At 36.5% G+C, this 21,454-nt stretch overlaps 1 protein-coding gene and 1 long non-coding RNA gene across 6 annotated transcripts in view; one reads left to right on the forward strand and one right to left on the reverse strand.

The window, feature by feature from the left end:
• The window catches only part of ACMSD (aminocarboxymuconate semialdehyde decarboxylase), a 54,168-nt gene extending 33,424 nt beyond the window's left edge, over positions 1-20,744 (forward strand). For both annotated transcript variants that reach the window (XM_042994321.1, XM_042994322.1), the window contains 2 exons: positions 15,829-15,927; positions 20,353-20,744. In XM_042994321.1, the coding sequence (XP_042850255.1) occupies positions 15,829-15,927; positions 20,353-20,415 (162 nt within the window). In that variant the 3' untranslated portion in view covers positions 20,416-20,744. The remainder of the gene's footprint in view (positions 1-15,828; positions 15,928-20,352) is intronic.
• The window catches only part of LOC122240897, a 63,688-nt gene that overhangs the window by 33,677 nt on the left and 8,557 nt on the right, over positions 1-21,454 (reverse strand). For all 4 annotated transcript variants that reach the window (XR_006220667.1, XR_006220668.1, XR_006220666.1 and 1 more), the window contains exon 2: positions 21,330-21,422. This is a non-coding gene — a long non-coding RNA (uncharacterized LOC122240897). The remainder of the gene's footprint in view (positions 1-21,329; positions 21,423-21,454) is intronic.

Raw genomic sequence — 21,454 nt, forward strand, 5'->3', positions numbered from 1 at the left:
GTACTAGTTTAAGTGAAAATTCTAATTCTACTGGGAAAATGGAGGGGAGAAGTTGGGATAACAAAGCAATTCTCAAAGGTCATAATGAGAAGTCAGTAAATACTCTCTAAAGCTAATAAATAGAGAATAGAATAAGCTAATTAGAGAACAATGAAGGTGATTATCAGAAGATGGAAGCTACATAGTAAATGTGGCTGCTTTGGAGGTAAGAGTTAGGAAAGTAGGCACAAGACTGCTTTTAATGAGAAAGATACTTCAATGATATTTGATTATTTATGTATAGGAATTACTTTGATAAAACAAAATTTTACATAATACCCTAAGAGCAAATAAATAGAAATAGAGAAGAATAAATAGAATAATAAATATTTAGATATATACATATATACATATACATATACATATACATATACATATACATATATATACCAACACTACTTATTGAGTCCCTACTATTCCTAAAACACTGTGCTAAATGGAGGACTTAAATTACATAATCTCTGACAGGTGTGAGGTGATGTCTCACTGTGGTTTTGATTTGTATTTCCCTGATGGTGAGTGATGTTGAGCATATTTTCATGAGTCTGTTTAGCCATCTTAATGTCTTCTTTGGAAAAATATCTATTCATATCTTCTGCTTATTTTTTAATTGGGTTATTCATTTTTGAGGTGTTGAGTTTTATAAGTTCATTAAATATTTTAGATAACAGAGATACAGATAATTATGTATAATTCAGATATATCATTTGCAAATATCTTCTCCCATTCCGTAGGCTGCCTTTGAGTTTTGTCAATTGTTTACTTCACTGTGCAGCTTTTCGTTTTGATGTAGTACCAATAGTTTATTTTTGCTTCTGTTTCCCTTGCCTCAGGAGATATATCTAGAAAAATCTTGTTATAGTCAATGTCAAAGAAGTTACTGCCTGTGCTCTCTTCTAGGATTTTTGTGGTTTCAGGTCTCACATTTATGTCTTTCATCCATTTTTAACTTATTTTTGTGTTTGATTTTAAGAAAGTGGTCCAGTTTCATTCTTTTGCATGTTGCTGTCCAGTTTTCCCAACACCATTTGTTGAAGAGACTATCTTTTTCCCACTGGATATTCTTTCCTGCTTTTTAATAGACCATATAGTTGTGGGTTCATTTCTGGTTTTTCTATCCTGTTCAATTGATCTATGTGTCTATTTTTGTGGTACTGGCACAAAACTGTTCTGATCACTCCACCTTTGTAATATAACTTGAAGTCTGGTATTATGATGCCTCCAGCTTTGCTTTTCTTTTTCAAGGTTGATTTGGCTATTTAAGGTCTTTTGTGGTTCCATACAAATTTTAGGATAGTTCATTCTAGTTCTGTGAAAAATGTTGGTATTTTGATAGAAATTGCATTAAATGTGTAGATTGCTTTGGGTAGTATAGACATTTTAACAATATTTGTTCTTCCAATCCATGAGCATGGAATGTCTTCCCATTTCTTTGTGTCATCTTCAATTTCTTTCATCATTTTTTTTTTATAGTTTTCAGAATACAGGTCTTTCACCTCTTTGGTTAGGTTTATTCCTAGGTATCTTATTGTTTTTGGTGTAATTGTAAAGGAGATTGATTCCTTAATTTCTCTTCCTGCTACTTCATTATTGGTGTACAGAAATGCAACAGATTTCTGTACATTGATTTTGTATCCTGTGACTTTACTGAATTCATGTGGTTTTTTTGGCAGAGTCTTTTGGATTCTCTATATAGAGTATCATGTCATCTGCAAATAGAGAAAGTTTTATTTCTTTCTTGCCAATCTGGATTCCTTTTATTTCTTTGTGTTGTTTAATTGCTGAGGCTAGGGCTTCCAGTACTATGTTGAATGAAAGTGGTCAGAGTGAACATTCCTGTCCTGTTCCTGACAAAAGAGGAAAAGCTCTGTTTTTCATCCTGAGGATGATGCTTGTGTGGGTTTTTCATATATGGCTTTTACTATGTTGAGGTGTGTTCCCTCTAAATCTACTTTGTTGAGTGAGGGTTTTTATCATAAATGGATGTTGTACTTTGTCGAATGCTTTTTTCTGCATCTATTGAAATAATCATATAGTTCTTTTCCTTCCTCTTATTCATGTGACGAATCACATTGATTGATTTGTGAATATTGAACCACCCTTGCAACCAGGAATAAATCCCACTTGATTGGGGTGCATAAATTTTTTAATGTATTATTTGATTCGGTTTGCTATATATTTTATTGAGAATTTTTGCATCCATGTTCATCAGGAATATTGACTTATAGTTCTCTTTTTTAGCAGAGTCTTTATCTGGTTTTGGTATCAGGGTAATGCTGGTCTTATAAGATGAATTTGGAAGTTTTTCTTCCTTTTCTATTTTTTGGAATAGTTTGAGAAGAATAGGCATTAATTCTTTAAATGTTTGGTAGAATTCACTTTTGAAGCCATCTAGCCATGGGCTTTTGTTCTTTGAGAGTCTTTTGATTACTGATTCCATTTCTTTGCTGGTTATCAGTCTGTTCAGGTTTTCTATTTCTTCCTGTTTAACTTTTGGTAAGTTATATGTTTTTAAGAATTTATCCATTTCTTCTAGGTTGTCCAGTTTGTTGGCATATAGTTTTTCATAATATTCTCTTATAATTGTTTGTATTTCTGTGGTGTTGGTTGTTATTTCTCCTCTTATTTGTGATTTTATTTATTTGGTCCTTTCTCTTGTTCTCTCACTCACTCTTTTTTTTTTTTTTTTGATAAGTCTGGTTAGAAGTTTATTGATTTTATTGATTTTTTTTTTTTTCAAAGAACCAGCTCCTGGTTTCATTGACCTGTTCTATAGCTTTTTTAGGTTTCTATTTCATTTATTTCTGCTCTAATCTTTATTATTTCTTTCCTTCTGCTGGCTTTAGGATTCATTTCTTGTTCTTTTTCTAGCCCCTCTAGGTGTAAGATTAGGTTGAGATTTTTCTTGCTTCTTGAGGTAGGCCTGTGTTACTCTATACTTCCACCTTAGGACAGCTTTTGCTGCATCCCAAAGCTTTTGATGTTTTCATGTTCTTTGCTTTCATGTATTTCTTAATTTCTTGATTTCCTACCTGATCCATCCATTGTTTATTACCATGATGTTTTACCTCCATGTATTTGTGTTTTTTCCAGATTTCTTCTTGGGGTTGACTTCTAGTTTCATAGCATTGTACTTAGAAAAGATGCATGGTATGACTTCAGTCTTTTTGTATTTGTTGAGTCCTGTTTTGTGACCTAATATGTGATCTATTCTAGAGAATGTTCCACATGCACTTGAAAAGAATGTGTATTCTGGGTCACCTGGGTGGCTCAGTCAGTTAAGTGTCTGACTCTTTATTTTGGTGCAGGTCATGATCTCATAGTTCATAAGTTCGAGCCCAGCATCAGGCTCTACACTGACAGTGTGGAGCTGCTTGGGATTTTCTCTCTCTTCCTCTCTCTCAAAATAAATAAACTTTAAAAAAAAAAAGAACCATTTTTTAAAAGAATGTGTATTCTGCTGTTCAAAGATGGAATATTCTGAATATATCTGATAAGTCCATCTCGTCCAATATGTCATCCAAAGCCATTGTTTATGTGTTGACTTTCTGTTTAGATGAACTGTCCATTGGCTTAAGTGGTGTGTTAAAATCCACTACTATTTATCATCAATTAGCTCCTTTATGTTTGTTATTGTTTTATATAATTGGTGGCCCCATTAGCATGTCCCATATTTGGGTGCATAAGTATTTACAATTGTTCTATCTTCTTGTTGGATTGTCTCTTTCATTATTTTATAATGCCCTTCTTTGTCTCTTGTTACAGTCTTTGTTTTGAAGTCTAGTTTCTCCAATATAAATATGGGTACTATGGCTTTCTTTTGACATCCATTTGCATGATAAATGTTTCTCCATCCTCTCACTTTCAATCTGCAGTTGTCATTAGGTCCAAAATGAGTCTCAAGGCAGCATATAGATGGGTCTTGTTTTTTTATCCATTCTGACACCCTATGCATTTAGTCCATTTACATTCAAAGTAATTATTGATAGATATTATTTTCTGCCATTTTATTATTTATTTTGTGGTTGTTTCTGGAGATTTTCTCTGATCCTTTCATGTCTTCCTCTCTTTCATGATTTGCTGATTTTCTTTACTGATATATCTGAATTTCTTTCTCCTTATTCTTTGCATGATTATTAGTGGTTTTAATATATGGTTACCATTAGGGTGTAAATAACCTCTTCTGAAATAGCAGTCTATATTAAGTTGATGGTTGCTTAAGTTTGAACCCATTCTCTTCTCCTCTCCTCCTATTTCAGATATGTGTTATTAAATATTATATCCTTTTTGTGCATTTGAGTTCCTTGACTGATTTTTACAGAAATACTCATTTTTTCTGCCTTGTGTTTCCTGCCTTTATCACTTTTGGTTTCTCCTTCCCACTCAAAGAATCCCCTTTAATATTTCTTGCAAGGCTGGTTTAGGGTCATGAAGTCCTTTAGTTTTTATTCATCTAGGAAACTATCTCTTCTATTCTGAATTATAACCTTGTTGGATAGAGTATTCCTGGTGGCAGATTTTTCTCATTCAGCACTTTGAATATATTATGCCACTCCCTTCTGGCTTGCCAAGGTTCTGTTGAGAAATCTCCAGCTAGCCTTATGGATCTTCCTTTGTAGGTTAATGACTTCTTTTGTCTTTAAGATTTTTTTTCTTTATCACTATATTGTGCAAATTTAATTATATGTCTCGGTGTTGGCCTGGTTTTGTTGTTTTTTTTTTAATGTTTATTTTTTGAGAGAGAGAGAGAGAGAGAGAGAGAGAGCGAGAGAGCACATGAGCAGGGGAGGGACAGAGAGAGGGGACAGAGGATCTGAAGCAGGCTCTGCACTGACAGCAGAAAGCCTAATGCAGGGCTTGAACTCATGAATCAGGAGATCATGACCTGAGCCGAAGTCAGATGCTGACTGAGCCACCCAGGTGCTCCTGGTTTTGTTGATTTTATTGGGAGTTCTCTCTGCTTTCTGGATCTGAAGGTCTGCTTCCTTCTGCAGATTAGGGAAATTTTCAGCTATTATTCTTTCAAATAAATTTTCTGCCCCCTTTTCTCTCTTCTTCTGGGACTCCTACAATATGAATGTTATTACATTTGAAGGAGTCACTGAGTTCCCTAAGTCTATTTTCATTTTTGCATAGTTCTTTCTTTTGTTCAGCTCCATTGCTTCCCAACACTTTGTCTTCTAGGTCATTAATTTGTTCCTCTGCTTCTTCCAGTCTGCTGTTCACTGTGTTAAGTGTGTTTCTAATCTCGTTTACTGCTCTCTTGATCTCTGATTCTTTTTTAACTCTTATCTCTGTGGCAAGGGTCTCACTAATGTCTTCTTTTCTCAAACCCAGTAAGTATCCTTATGATCATTGCTTCAAATTGTCCTTCAGGCATGTTACTTATATATGTTTCACTTAGATCTCTGGCTGTGGCCTTATCTTGTTCTTCATTTGTGATACATTCCTCCATCTTCGCATTTTGTCTAAGTCTCTGCCTCCTCTCTGTTAGAAAAGCCAGTTACATCTACTGCTCCTAGAAGTAATAGCTTATGAAAAAGAGGTCATGTAGTGCCCAGAGCCTGGCACTTCAGGGAGTGTCTCTGGTGTGTGCTACCTGCACTCTGCTATTGTGTTATGGCTGCTCTATCCTTCATGCCAGCCATCTGCAGAGGTTCTACTTGCCAGCTGTGGGCAGTGTTTGGTCCCTGACTGGAATGTGGCGAGTTTTAGCTACGTGGTCTGTGGCCTGCTTGTGAAATGAAATCTGTTAACCACCTCCACTAGAACTGAAGCCATGCAAAACTCCCTGGTTGGGAGATGTGGTATAGGCTGGAGTTTGTGCTGGTCTTATGAAGGAGGGGCCACTATGCTGTGACTGAGGCAAGCATTGACTAAGAAGGGTGGTTCTTCCAGAGTGTGTGGGAGTGGGGCTTGGTGTAAGCAAGTTAGGCAGCCAGTGTCTGCACTGTGCTGCTTCCCACAGATGGCTCTGTGCTTATGCTGAGGGGCAAGGGAGGAAAATGGCATGGGCTTGCTCCTTTGTTCCCAGAGAGGTGTCTCCATGAACACTGCCTCTCACGGATGTGCTCCAAGAAGAGCAAATAACCTCCCCTCTGTGTGTCCCTGGAGCTCTTCAGATCACTGTTTCCATGCTGTCTGCCCCTGGGTTGTTTGCCTGACTTCTCTCCAGGAGCAGTACAGTGCTCTCCCAGCTCTATCCCAGCCAAGGCTTCTGACCTTTAAAACTCCAGGCTTTAAGCCTTGATTGTTGTTGAACTCATAAAATTCAGTCCCTCTCATTTTCCAAGCCAATGGTTTTGGGGTAACATTCTCTTTGTGTGTTCCCCTGTGTGCTGCTCTCTCTCGCCCGTCTCCATGACAGCAGCTCCCTCCCCTCCACAGCAGCCATGAACTGCTTCTCCCCTAACCCACGTCTCCTCACTTCTTATCTTCTTCAGGGTGGCTCTTCTCTCCCTTTAATTGAGGGGTTTGTTCTGTCAGTTTTCAGGTCAATTTCTGGGGTATTTAGTATGATCTAACAGTTATCTAGCTGTGTTCATGGGATAAGGCAAGCCTAGTATCCTCCTATTCCACCACCCTCTTCCTCTCCTCTGATGCTCAGGTGACATTTCATATTAAGTCATTTATCCCTCTCACCCTCAGGTTCCTCAAATGTAAAATGGAAATGATAAAACCATGCAGAGTTGATGCGAGGAGCTGATATAATACTATGCCAAAAGACTATACAAATGTCAGCAATTTGTATCACCTACTCTAGTGCTTTACAAATAGGAGGTATTAAGTTAATGTCTGTTTAATTGAGTTTGTATAATGGTTTTGCAGATATAAGGCTAATCTTACTTTGCATTGATTAAATTAACCAGGCTCCTCCTCTAGGAAATTATGTCTCAGGGAAACTGAATCCTTGGTAAGGTAGAATTTTTGTAATAAGCTACATTATAATAGAGTTATGTTGTATTTACTGCATATGCTACTAATGGAATAGGCTAATGAGATGATAGCTAATTGTTCCTTATCTAGAAGACAAATGAACTCTCTTCTACTGTTTGAATTTATTTAGCAAGCCACATCTTTCAGTGTTTGCAGCATTCCCTGAAAATGTGAGAAGTTAGTACATCCCAGCAGGTGAGCAGTTTATTTCTTTTCCCTGGCAGGAATATTAATCATTACTACTATCCTCTCAGTAAGTTTTTGACCTCATAGGGAATGTGTGTTACCAGCTTTCAGGAGGGAAACGTATGTTGGGGTAGTGTTGGTGCTGAGAAATCAATCAGGATTATCCATTGCCTAATAAAGAAAGCCATTGTCTATGTAGACAGTATAATTTCAGGATCCCAGAAGAAGCAGCCGTGGTAACTAAAAGGCCCACCATTAGAATTATTCCTTTGGGTTTACAGACTCTTTAGAAAAGTCCTCTAAAATGTAGATGTTGTCAAATGTTACATTAGCACAGATATCCTTAAAAATTGGTTCATGAGCATGGTGGATCCCAGGGGAATAGAATCCTAGACCAAAGAAGACAGAAGAAAGTTCTAGCTTTGGGGAAGTCAGAATCTGGTATGTTACTTAGGAACCTGAGATGTCATGAGAGCTTGGGTTTCCCCAAGAGCTTGGAAACGGGGCAACAGTCATCCAAGTCCATACTTTATGCCTCCTTAACCAGGATTCTCCAGGTAATCCCTCTAAAACACAATTTGTAGTTATGAGATAACAGGTGGTAAAAATAGCAATATAAAAAGTATTTTTAACTCAAGAAGTATTTATTAAGCATCTATCAAGTGGAGGTTGCTATTAAGCAATAGAGTATGTGACCTTCATCATTCAGGACTACACTTTGAGGAATTTCTTCTCCCCACCTCTTCCCTGCTACTCTCTCTTCTTCCTCTGAACAAGAAATTCCATTAATTAGAACTTCATTTCCAGTTCTTCTATGCCCACTTCATTCTCCCTTATGAAATTCCTACCAAGTTAGAAATGGTTGAAAATTTACCAGACAGTATCAATAAAAGTTGTACAGATAAAGGGTATGAAAAATTAACAAACCAGATTATCATAAGTGGGTAATTAAACTCCTATAGAGAAGAACTGTGAACAATAGCTACTAAATAATAATTGAATACTGCCAAACCATGAGTTTGGAGTTTGGCAAAAGGCATACATAATCAAGTTAGCTAGGAGAGCAGGGAAGTATCCTAACCAAGAAGGATTAAAATGCAGAGAAGTGGTTTTTATTTTTGCTTTAAAATTCTTTGCTCTCTCCATATTAAAATGGGACAACACCCCCCCCCCCGCCCACCACCAAATGTATTTGTATCCAGGAAGGCCATAATATTGGGAATGGAAGAATTCTTGACTAGAAAGCAAAATAAATTTCTAAATTTCAATTTCATGTAATGTAGTTAACAAATGTAATATAGCATGGGACTTTTTAAAATCATGTTGTGTTTTAGAATTGTAAACAGCTTTAGCAAGAGGAGCAGAAATAAGGACAAATGAAGCTCCAGTGAATATAAAACAGGCAGTGCAGAAGGAGATCAGCTGTTGGCACAGATGTGAGTAGACATAACTTCGGGTCTTTAGGGCTTCCATCAGCAGGTGTATTTGCTTGGTTTTTTACAGTAATGAATACAAGAATCTAGAAATAGAGTTGTTAGTCCATCATGGCCTTCCTCTAATTTTCTTATACACTTTCCCATATTATTTCATGTAAATGTATTCATAAAACCTAGGAAAATCTTTTTTTTTTTTTTCTGGTAAAGTGTCGTTTATTCTTATAAGAGGTCAAATTTAGCATATTCAAAATATATTTAAGGGGCACCTGGGTGGCTCAGTCAGTTAAACATCTGATTCTTGATTTCAGCACAGGTCATGATCTCATGGGTTGTGAGTCTGAGGCCCACATCAGGCTCTGCACTGGCAGTGAGGAGACTGCTTGGAATTCTCTCTCTCTGCCCCTACCACACTCATGCTTGCGCTCGCTCTCTCTCAAAATAAGTAAACAAAGAAATAAACAAACTTAAAATATATTTAATATTTCAGGCCTAGTAACAATCAAACTTCCCTCTTTCATACATTCAAGTATTCATTCCTTCAACACGCAAAGCCACTCTCAGATTGATTATATGCATGTCAGAGTTTTATTTCAAACATGTTTCAAAAACAGGCTTTCTGAAAAGTCCAATTCAAAGAATCCTGGCAGAGATATTTTATAGGGGAAAAGATGGTTAGTTATTTTTAGACTGGATTTTAAGAAAGAAGATAACTATCTAGTCAAGGACAATTAGCCTCTTTACATTATTGGTTACAATTCTTAGTCTAGTTTGAAGACTAATAGTCTTCCTAGGGTATGTCCTAGGAGCTCTTAAACTCATTAAAGTCTACCAAAAAAAATTATCCAAGTATTTTATCAAGAATGCTAATCTATGTTTGGTGACAAATGTTAACTTATTGCGGTGATCGTTTTCATAATATATGCAAGTATCGAACCATTATGCAAGACAGCTGAAACTAACATAATGTTATACATCAATTATGCCTCAATTTTTAAAAAAAGAATGCTCATTATTCACCAGGCAGAATAGATAGCCATATCAGGCCACAAAGCTCTGCCCCAGTTTAGATTTGGGACAACTTTTTTTCTCACATTTACTGGGGGCATTTTGTTCCTTGCTAAGAAATTTGGGTTGCACCTTCTGGACAAGAGGAAATTATTGAAAGAGCTTGAGCAGGGATGTGGCATGATCAGATTTATATTCAAATCAGCACTCTCTCCAGTGTTAGATATTGATTAAAATGGATGAGACCGGAATCAGTTATAAAATTATAGTAGTGGTCCAATTTAATTCAATAAACATCTACTCTGTACCAGGCCTTTGGCTCAGAGCTAGAGATAATTTCTATCCCACTTCTCAGCTGAGTGGAAAAAATGGAGACACAAGCCTTGCTTTACCACATACTAGCTGTGCAACTCTAAGCAAGTTAGTTTTCATCTCTGTTTCCTCGTCTGTTGAATGGGGACAATGATGGGATCCTTCTCCTAGAAAGGCTGTAACGAGGGTGTTTGCGTAGCTCAGTCAGTTGAGCATCTGACTCTTGATTTTGGCTCAGGTCATGATCTCATAGTTCATGAGTTCGAGCCCCACATCAAGCTCTGCACTGACAGTGAAGCCTGCATGGATTCTCTCTCTTCCACTCTCTCTCTGACACTCCCCTGTTCTCTCTCTCAAAAATGAATAAACTGAAAAAAAAAAAAAAAGACTTAAAAAAAACCTTAAAATTGGACATGAAAGAGAGGCCATTACTACAGATCTTACAGAAATAAAAAGAATTATAGGAAAAAACTATGAGCAAATATATGCTAACAAATCAGATAACCTAAATGAAATGGAGAAATTCCTAGAAAGATGACAGAAACTGACTCAAGAAGAAAAAGAACATCTGAATAGACCTGTAACAAGTAAAGAGGTTAAACTCATAATTTTAAAATGTCTCACAAAAAAAAAGCCCAGGACCAGATGGCTTCACTGGTGAATTTTACCAAAAAATTTAAAAAGAATTACAACCACTTCAATCCATCACAAATCGTTTGAAAAAATACAAATGAAGGAAACACTTCCTAACTTATTCTATGAAGCCAGCATCACGCTGATACCAAAACCAGACCAAGTAATCACAAGAAAACTACAGGCTAATATCCTTTATGAATACAGATGCAAATTTCCCCAATGATATTTATTAAACTCAATCTAGCAACAGATAAAAAGAATTATACACTATGACCTACTGGGATTTATCCCAGGAACACAAGGTTTTTCAACAGACAGACAGACACACACACACACCAATCAATAGCATATTAATAGAATAAAGAACAAAAACTACAAAATCATCTCAATAGACGCAGGAAAAGTACTAAACAAGATCCAACAGCCTTGAATGATAAAAACACTCAACAACTAGAAGAAGAGAGCTTCCTCAACCTGATAAAGAGCATCTATTAAATATCCGCAACTAACTAACATTAACACACTTAATGGTGAACTGAAAGGTTCTGCTCTCACCATTTCTATTTAACGATGCACTGGAGACTCTGGCCAGGGAAATTAGGGAAGGAAAATAAATAAAAGGCATCCAGATTGGGAGGGAAGAAGCATAAATATTTCAGATGACATGACCTTATACATAGAAAATCCTATGCTCTCTCTCTGCCCTTCCCCTGCTCACACACTGTCTCTCTCTCTCTCCCCCAAAATAAATAAATTATTACAAAATTAAAAAAAGAAATGGGGGGCACCTGGGTGGCTCAGTCAGTTGAGCGTTTGACTTTGGTTCAGGCCATGATCATGAGATCATGGTGATCTCATGGCTGGTGAGTTTGAGTCCCGGGTCAGGCTCTGTGCTGACAGCGTGGAGCCTGGAGCCTGCTTCTGGTTCTTTGTCTCCCTCTCTCTCTCTCTCTCTCTCTCTCTGCCCCTTCCCGACTCACACTCTGTCTCTCTCTCTCCAAAATAAATAAACATTAAAAAATTAAAAAAAAAAAAGAAAATTCTAAAGAATCTACAAATAAACCATGAGGGCTAATAAACAGATTCAGCAAGACTGTAGGTAACAAAATAAATATATAAAACTTAATCATATTTCTATATACTAGCAATGAAAAATCCATAAAAATAATCCATATTATAAATCTCATCTATAATAGCATTCAAAAGAATGAAATACGTAGGAATAAATCCAACTAAAGAAGTGCAAGACTTGGGCACTAAACTATAAAACACTGCTAAAGAAAATCAAAGACCTACATAAATGAAAAGACATTCCAGGGTGCCTGGGTGGCTCAGTCAGTTAAGCGACTGACTTTGGCTCATGTCATGATCTCGCAGTTCGTGAGTTTGAACCCCACATCTGGTTCTGTGCTGACAGCTCAGAGCCTGGAGCCTGCTTCAGATTCTGTGTCTCCCTCTCTCTTTGCCTCTCCTCTGCTCACTCACTCTCTCTCTCTCTTCTCTCTCTCTCTCAAAAATAAATAAACATTAAAAAAATATGAAAAGCCATCCTATGTTCATTAAAGAGTGAACTTGTGATGAGCAGTGGGTGATGCATAGAAATGTTAAATCACTATACTGGACACCTGAAACTAATATTACACTGTATGTTAACTAACTGGAATTTAAATAAAAACTTAAAAGAAAGACATCTCATGTTCACTGATTGGAAAACTCCATACTGTGAAATGGCAATAGTCCCCATATTGACCTACAGATTCAATGCAATCCCTATCAAAAATCCAGGTGCCTTTTTTTTCTGTTGCAGAATTGACAAGCTGATCCTAAAATTCATATATAAAAGCAACAGACCCAAAATAGACAAAACCAATGTAAAAAGAACAAAGTTGAAGGACTCACACTTCTAATTTCACAACTTTTTACACAGCTACAGTAGTCAAAACTGTGTAGTACTAGCATAGGGCAGACATAAAGATCAACTGATTTAGAACAGAGGTGCCAATGGAATTAAATGAGGAAAGAATAGTCTTTTCAACTTATAGCAGGAAAATAACTGGGTATCCACATGCAAAAAAATAAAAATTAAGTTGTACCGCTTATTTATACCCCACATAAAAATGAACCCCAATAGATCAGAGACCTAAATGGACAAAGGAAAACTACAAACACTTAGAAGAAAATATAGTTGTAAATCTTTGTGACCTTGGATTAGGCAATAGTTTCTTAAATATGACACCAAAAGCATAAGGAACCAAAGTTTTTAGATAAATTAGACTTCATCAAAATTAAAAACTTTTGTACTTCATATATACTTCTAGTAAAATGAAAAGATAACCCAAAGAATGAACAAAATATCTGTAGATATATATCTGATAAACCTCTAACATTCAGAAAGTATTTTATTTATTTTTTTTTTAAACAAATTTTTTTTTAACGTTTATTTATTTTTGGGACAGAGAGAGACAGAGCATGAACGGGGGAGGGGCAGAGAGAGAGGGAGACACAGAATCGGAAGCAGGCTCCAGGCTCTGAGCCATCAGCCCAGAGCCCGACGCCGGGCTCGAACTCACGGACCGCGAGATCGTGACCTGAGCCGAAGTCGGATGCTCAACCGACTGAGCCACCCAGGCGCCCCCAGAAAGTATTTTAAAACTCTTACAACTCAACTATAAAAAATAAATGGGCTTGAATAGACACAATGTTCTGAATAGATATCTCTCCAATGACATAAAATGGCCAATTAACACATGAAAAGATGTTCAAGATAATTATTCATTAGAGAAATGTAAATTAAGACCACAGTGAGATATTATTTTATATCTATGATGGCTATAATTAAAAAGACAGACAATAGCAAGTGTTGATGAGGACTTGGAGAAATTAGAATCCTCAGACATTCCTGGTTAGAATGCAGAATGCTGCATCCACTGTGAAAAGTAGCTCCTCAAAATGTTAAACATGGACTTACCACATGACCCAGCAACCCCACTGATAAGTGTATATCTAGGAGAAATGAAAGCATGTTGATGTAAAAACTTGCACAAAAATGTTCAGAGGAGGGGTGCCTGGGTGGTTCAGCCAGTTAAGCATCTGGCTCTTGATTTCTATTCAGGTCATGATCTCACAGTCATGAAATCTGCAGACAGCACAGAGCCTGCTTGGGATTCTCTCTCACCTGCTCGCTTTCTGCCCCTCCTCCACTCATGCTTTCTCCCACTTTCAAAATAAATAAAAATTTTTTAAAAAAGTATTCAGAGCAGCATTATCATAATAGCCAAAAAGTAGAAACAACCCAATGTCCATTATCTGGTAAGCAGATAAATAAAACATGGTACATCTATACAATGGAATATTATTCCACATAAAAAGGAAAGAAGTATTGATTTAGGCTACAACATGGATGACCTTGAAAACAGTACACTAAACAAAAGATGGCAACATAATACATTGTTCTGTTTACATAAAATGTCCAGAGCAGGCAATTCCTAGGGTAAATTAGTTTACCCTAGGAAGGGAAGAAAGAGGGAATGGGAAGTGCCTGTTAACAGGTATGGGATTAACTTTGGTATGATAAAAATGTTCTGGAATTAGATGATGGAAATGATTACACAAATACAAAAATATATTAAAACCCACTGAATTATATATTTTTAAAAGGTATATTTGTATTAAGCTAATTACATTCCAGAAGGGGGAGAAGGGATCTCCTCCATCCCCAAATCCTAATGTTCTTTTCCAGAGGCAACTAATGTTACTTGTTTCTTGGGTACAATTCCTTAAATAGACTGCATACATACAAACATTCATTTGCGTATCTATATATTCCTTATTAAAAACAGAAATATGAGCATAGCAGATACATTGTCCTAGACTTTTTTCTCTTTACAATTTAACTTCAACATCATTCTACCTTACAATATAACTCAGTGATTATTCCATTTCAACATAGGTAAGTATTCCTCATTCCTCTTTATTTCTTAGATATGCTATAATTTAGTTTGCTAGTCTTTTGATGCTACAAATAATGTTGCAATTAATTTTCTCATATATATTTCCATTACAAGTGTATTAGTGGAACACATGTCTTTTTTTTTTTTTTTAATTTTTTTTAACGTTTTTATTTATTTTTGAGACAGAGAGAAACAGAGCATGTACGGGGGAGGGGCAGAGAGAGAGGGAGACACAGAATCAGAAGCAGGCTCCAGGCTCTGAGCCATCAGTCCAGAGCCCAACGCGGGGCTCGAACTCACGGACCGTGGGATCGTGACCTGAGCCGAAGTCGGACGCTTAACCGACTGAGCCACCCAGGCGCCCTACACATTTCTAGAAGTAAAATTTCTGGTTGAAAATGTGTTTTTCTTATTTTATTTTAATAGATTTCCATTATTGATTTAATGTCACTCTTTTTTACCGAATTACAAGTTCTCTGAAGACAGAGAACGTTTCTGTTTGTTGGCCAGGATAATCTAGATTCTAACACATTGCTTGACATACCACTTTATATATTTGTAGATGGACAAGCCTTTGTACTTTGTTGTACAAAGTATCAAACAGAGATTCAAGCTACATCATTAAAAAAAAAAAAAACAGACTGGTTCAGTTTATAGAGATAGGAATTATTTGGGGATTGGTTTTTGTTTGTCTTTACTTTTTATCCAGTTGTTTTTTATTTTCTCCCTTCCAACTCTAGCATGTTTTCAAAAATCATGGGACCAGGGGTGCCTGGCTAGTTCTGTCCATGGAGCATGCAACTCTTGGTCTCAGGGTTGTGAGTTCAAGCCCCACAATGAGTGTACAGATTACTTAAAAATAAAGTCTTTAAAATATATACATATGGGATATATATATATATATATATATATATATATATGTGTGTGTGTGTGTATATATATATATATATATATATATATATATACACACATATATGGGATCAATTGCAACATGTCATTCTAAGGAATACAGAACCCTTATTTTGTCTAAAGATATCAGCATGCTTTATTGAATAAATACTTGCTTCTTATATTTGAGAATTATATATTCAGTTATTTTAAGAAGGGAGGATGGGGGTTGATTTGCAACTTTAAGAAACCCAATAGCGACACCTGCTGGAGAAAATGTCAGAATACATTTTGAATTCATTAAATCTTTAACATTTTAGATCAGTTTGTTTCTATTAACTGGAAGGAATTTGTTATTTTATCATAGGAGTGCTTGTAATATGTTAATATAATTGTATTTAGAGGAGGTTCTTTGATGCTGTATATAAAATTTTTTTCAGGATAAAGTCATTTTGGGAACTGATTACCCCTTTCCACTAGGGGAGCTGGAACCTGGAAAATTAATAGAGTCCATAGAAGAATTTGATGCAGAAACAAAGGTATATGCCGTTTACTTCATGGTCTTTTCCCTGAGTTTTCCTGCTCTAATTCTTTGGTTTCAGAGTATGTACTTTGATACGTGACAACAAAGAACAAGGGAAATATTACACCTAATATTCCTAGAACTGTTATTGGAAATAGCAAAACTGTTAAAGAGCAAAGGAAGATGTGGTTTATATATGTGTGTGTGTACACACACACACACACACATATATATTACTCAGCCATAAAAAAAGAATGAAATCTTGCCTTTTGCAATAACATGGATGGAGTTAGAGTATAACGCTAAATGAAATGAGTCAAAGACAAACACCATTTAGTCATATATGGAATTTAAGAAACAAAACAAATGAACAAAGCAGAAAAAAAAGAAACCAAAAAACAGACTCTTAACTATAGAGAACAAACAGATGGTTACCACAGTGAGGTAGGTTGGGGGATGAGTAAAACACGTAAAAGGGATTAACAGTACAACATCTTGATGAGGACCAAGTAAAAACTACTGAACCGCTATATTATACACCTGAAACTAATACAACAGTGTACGTTAACTAACTGGAATTCAAATTTTTTTAACTACTTTTTTAAAAAGCTGAAAGCCAACCTAGTACAACTAAATTCATAAAGCAGAGAAAGAAAACTGTCAAGAAGCGTATCACAATAACACATTTATGTTTACATGTTAGATGAATAAGAAAAATGCCTAAGTTTTTCCTTTAATATTTCTGTAACAAATCTACCAATCTCAAAAATTGTAATGATTCCCATTATTTGGATCTTAAGACTAAAGTCTTGATTAACAGAACTCAAAGAACCAGAACTCTCAAGTAACAATTTTCTTCTTTCGGCATTTGACTTTTAGGGTGGGTAAATGATACTAAAATGTGCTATAATGCTGCCACTGCCTATTCTGCCCTTTAGGCTTATGAAGTCAGATGAGTTTATAATGAGATGCTGTGTCCCCAGATCCCCTCTCCTTTGTCATCCTCTTCCCTTCCTCACCCCTACCCCTCAACAGAATAAGTTCTTCCTAAGGGCCTCGCCATTAATCACAACTGGGGTCAAGGGTGGCCAAAGATGAAGACATAGGGACAATTATTAACCAGGAAACTTCAGACTGCTTTCTACAGAAAGTCTCCCCTTTGCCACTTACCCGTCGTAAAGCACTGAAAGTCTTGGATTGTTAAATATTCACTTATTTAAAGTAGGAAGCACGGTGCCTAGGTGGCTCAGTTGGCTAAGTGTCTAACTCTTGATTTTAGCTTAGCTCATGATCTCGCGCTTGGTGGGTCTGAGCCCCACATTGGGCTCTATGCTGACTGCGTGGAGCCTGCTTGGGATTCTCGCTCTCCCTCTCTCTCTGCCCCTCCCCGACTCAGGCACATCCACTCTCTCTCTCAGAATAAACATTTAAGTTAGCTTAAAAATAAATAAACAGGGGCGCCTGGGTGGCTTGGTCGGTTAGGCATCCGACTTCGGCTCAGGTCATGATCTCACGGTCAGTGAGTTCGAGCCCCGTGTCGGGCTCTGTGCTGACAGCTCAGAGCCTGGAGCCTGTTTCAGATTCTGTGTCTCCCTCTCTCTCTGCTCCTCCCCTGTTCATGCTCTGTCTCTGTCTCAAAAATAAATAAACGTTAAAAAAAAAAAAATTAAAAAAAATAAATAAATAAATAAATAAATAAACAAAGTAGGAAGCTGTATGTAGTAAGGTTTTTTTTTTTTTTATTTTTCTTTTTGCAACAAACATTGAAAATGAAAAACTTTCTATAAAGGTAACCAAAATTAAACTGAAATCAAATTATCCTAAGTATCCCGATTAAAACTTTAATGGAGGGGCGCCTGGGTGGCTCAATCGGTTAAGCATCTGACTCTTGATTTTGGCTCAGGTCAAGATCTCACAGTTCGTGGGTTCAAGCCCCACACCTGGCTCTGCACTGACAGTGTGGAGACTGTGTGGGATTCTGTCTCCTTCTCTCTCTGCCTCTCCCCTGCTTGTGCTCTCTCTCTCTCTCAAAAAAAGTTAAAAAAAAAAAAAAAAAAGAACTTACAAAACTTTAATGGAATAATAGCTACTATTATTTTATACCTCTAGTTTTTTAATTTTATGTGCTATGATGTTTTTTAATATTTCTTTATTTATTTTGAGAGAGAAAGTATGAGCAGGGGTAGGGGCAGACAGAGTGGAGAGAATCTCAAGCAGGCTCTGCACTGTTAGCATGGAACCCACCATGGGTTCAAGATCATGACCTAAGCCAAAATCAAGAGTCAGTCACTTAACCAACTGAGCCACCCAGGCGCCCCCATGCTTATGACTTTTAAGGTCAAAGTTTTTAAAAACTCTTGCATGAAAATTTTACACTGTCACAAATTCATGACATTCCTTAAAAGACTGCTCACTGTAACACTGTTTATAATAAAAGACTGAAAAGAATCTATAGGGGAATAAACAATAATATATCCATACAATGGAATGTATAAAAAAAATTAAAAATCAATTTCCAAGATATATTAAGTTTAAAAAGCAAGGTACAAAACAACACATATAGTGTACTTCCATTTGTGTATAATATACTAACCATTTATGAAAAAACCTATATACCTAAATACAAGTATTTGCTTATATATGCATAAATACCTTTGGGAAAAACAGACAAGAAACTAATAACTCTGGGAAGAAAAAGTACTGGTTGGGTGGCAGTAGTGAAAGGAAGCGTCCATTTTGTATCTTTCTAATTTTGAGCCATATGAAGGTAAATCTCACTAAAACATTTTTTAAATGAAATAAATAAACCCATTTGATGACCATAACAACACTGGGAGGTAGACAGGTAGTTGCATTCCAGTATGCAGATGCAGAGGAGGAAAACAAGATTTGGATGCTGGGTGATTTACCAAAGGCAATATTAACCACTGGATTATAGCACATGGACCCAATCCCAAATCCAACACGCCAAAATGTATCTTCTTCAAACGGTAGTTGGTCCCAACCTATTTGTAAAGGTAAAGCACATAGTTTCTCAGAGCAGCAAGAGTCACTTCTAAAAGCTTTCTTTAGAGGGAATGGTCCAAGTGTGGATCAAGGAAGAACCCTGAATAAAAGGTCCCTGCTCAAATCACCCACTCTCCAAGGCTGTTTGAGAACCCTGAAGCCGTTAAGATACACTGAAATGCATTAATATCCACAAATGTTACACAACTCCATACATTTCCTTCCATTCTTGCCTGCCCTTTGCAAGCTGGATGTATATCAATTAGGGTATCACAAAAGTTACCCCTTAAGTCACAGGAGTTTCTTTGTGGAGCTGACCTAGTCTATAACTGGGAAGAAAGTGAAGAAAAATTTCAGAGTCCTTTTCTCATCTGAAATCTATAAATATACATACTTGTACCATATTCTGAGGTGCTTCATCTGTCACTTTTCTTGTACCAAAAGAGCTTACCTTTTATTCAGGGCCATGTGAAGGGATAACACATATGCCTAGAAACTGGAGGATGGCTACAAGATTTCTGGGCACTGTCTCCAGCTCTCCTGTCCCACAGACCTACAGTGTACCTTTTCTCTATGCAGTTGACCTTTGAACAACACTGAGTTAGGGATGCTAACTCCTACATCAAAATTCATGTATAACATTTGACCCCCCAAAAGCTTAACTACAAATAGCCTGCTGTTGACCACAAGCCTTACCAATAACACAGTCAATTAACACATATTTTGTATATTACATGTATTATACACCATAATGTTACAATAACACCTAACTTTTTAAAAAACTTTTCAGTACTTTTAGGTTACACAGTTTGCGAGTTTTTCCAAATTGTCACAAATCTCAAAAAATTTTTCCAATATATTTATTCAAAAAAAATCCAAATGTAAGTGAACTTACACAGTTCAAACTCCTGTTGTTCAAGGGTCAACTGTATTTGCCTCTAAATAGTCCTTGAAACCCACTAGAGGGTCCTGCAGAGGTTTCCAAAGAAAGGCGTTTTTTCCTAAGAGAGCTCTCCCCCCTTATAATTCTCCTTTGTTCCCATGACCAAGTTTGAAACAGATTTCAAATCGTGGGGCAAAACAGGGGTCAAGAGATTCATTGTTTAACTTGCTAATATTTTTCTCTCACATTGGGAAATTCATCTTTTAAAAACCTGATAAAGACACTCAATAAGTATTTTAAAACAACCATTAAATAATGCTTAAAAAAAAAACCTTGGGGCACCTGGGTGGCTCAGTTGGTTGAGCATCCCACTCTTGACTTCAGCACAGGTCATGATCCCAGGGTCATGGGATTGAGGCCCACACTGGGCTTCTGGCTGAGTGTGGAGCTGCTTAAGATTCTCTCTCTCTCTCTCTCTCTCTCTCTCTCTCTCTGTCCCCCCCCCCCCCCAAAACAAAACAAAATAAAATAAAACTTTTTTTTCTTTTGCAGGATAGACTCAAAGCTGGCAATGCCCTAGCATTTTTGGGTCTTGAGAGAAAACAATTTGAATGACTTGCATTTACTACAAAGACAAACATTCAAGAAGATATTTTTGTTTTTAAATATGTATCACACATGCATTACTAAAATCTTATTTTGAACTATTTTATCCAGAAATAGGATATACACAAATGTTCTAAATTATTCATAACAAAAATGAGTCACAGAATTTGTTTTCATTCTGAAAAGCAATATATTATTTCATGTGCAAATCAAAAATGATTTTCCCAGCGCTTTTTAAATTAATGGCAGAAATAAAAACCAAATGTCATTCATGATTTATATGGAGAAAGACCAAAACCAGACTCATCCTGGAGGGCTGAGGTAGGTTCTCCACTTTGAGCAAGTATATGTGAATGGGGCCCAAATAACCTGTTTTCATTCACTTTTAACACCTTCCATTGGTCCACAACTGGACTGGGAATGCTTTAGAGTCCAAAAAAATAAGTGATATGTACACACACACACACACATATACATACATACATATATACACATATATACATACATACATACATATATATATAATATATCCCATAATCCCTAGAGAGTTTATAGTCCAATTAAAGAGGCAAGACACGTGTTCATGGAATAATTACTAAGCAATATATTAGGAGTTATAGAAGTTTCATTAAGAAAAATTCATTTGGATTCAAACTGGAGCAGATCTGCACAGAAGTTGGGCTGAGTCTCTAAGGATAGAAAGGCTTGTTCAGAGTTGGAGGATGGGAAATAGACAAAGGGGCAAAACTATAAGAACAGGGGTTTCAAACTGAATGAGAACTTACCTATTCTGGAAAACAGTTCCAGTCTATAATTTACCTTTACCAGAAGCTCTTTTAATTTAAAATACTGAGCAAAATGTGTAAAGCTAGTTATGGAGATTGAGCAGAGTGATGATACCAGGGTAGCCTTATTCTACTTACTTCATTTATGGTGGTCTCATCTGGGCTGCTGAAAATGAACTTGGTCTTGGAGGGGTGATAAACATCTGTGGTTCATGTACCTCTGGCTGAATTCTAAAAACCAAATATAATTTTTTCAAAATTAC

Source organism: Panthera tigris, chromosome C1 (assembly GCF_018350195.1).
Source record: "Panthera tigris isolate Pti1 chromosome C1, P.tigris_Pti1_mat1.1, whole genome shotgun sequence".
NCBI classification, from domain to species: Eukaryota; Metazoa; Chordata; class Mammalia; order Carnivora; family Felidae; genus Panthera; species Panthera tigris.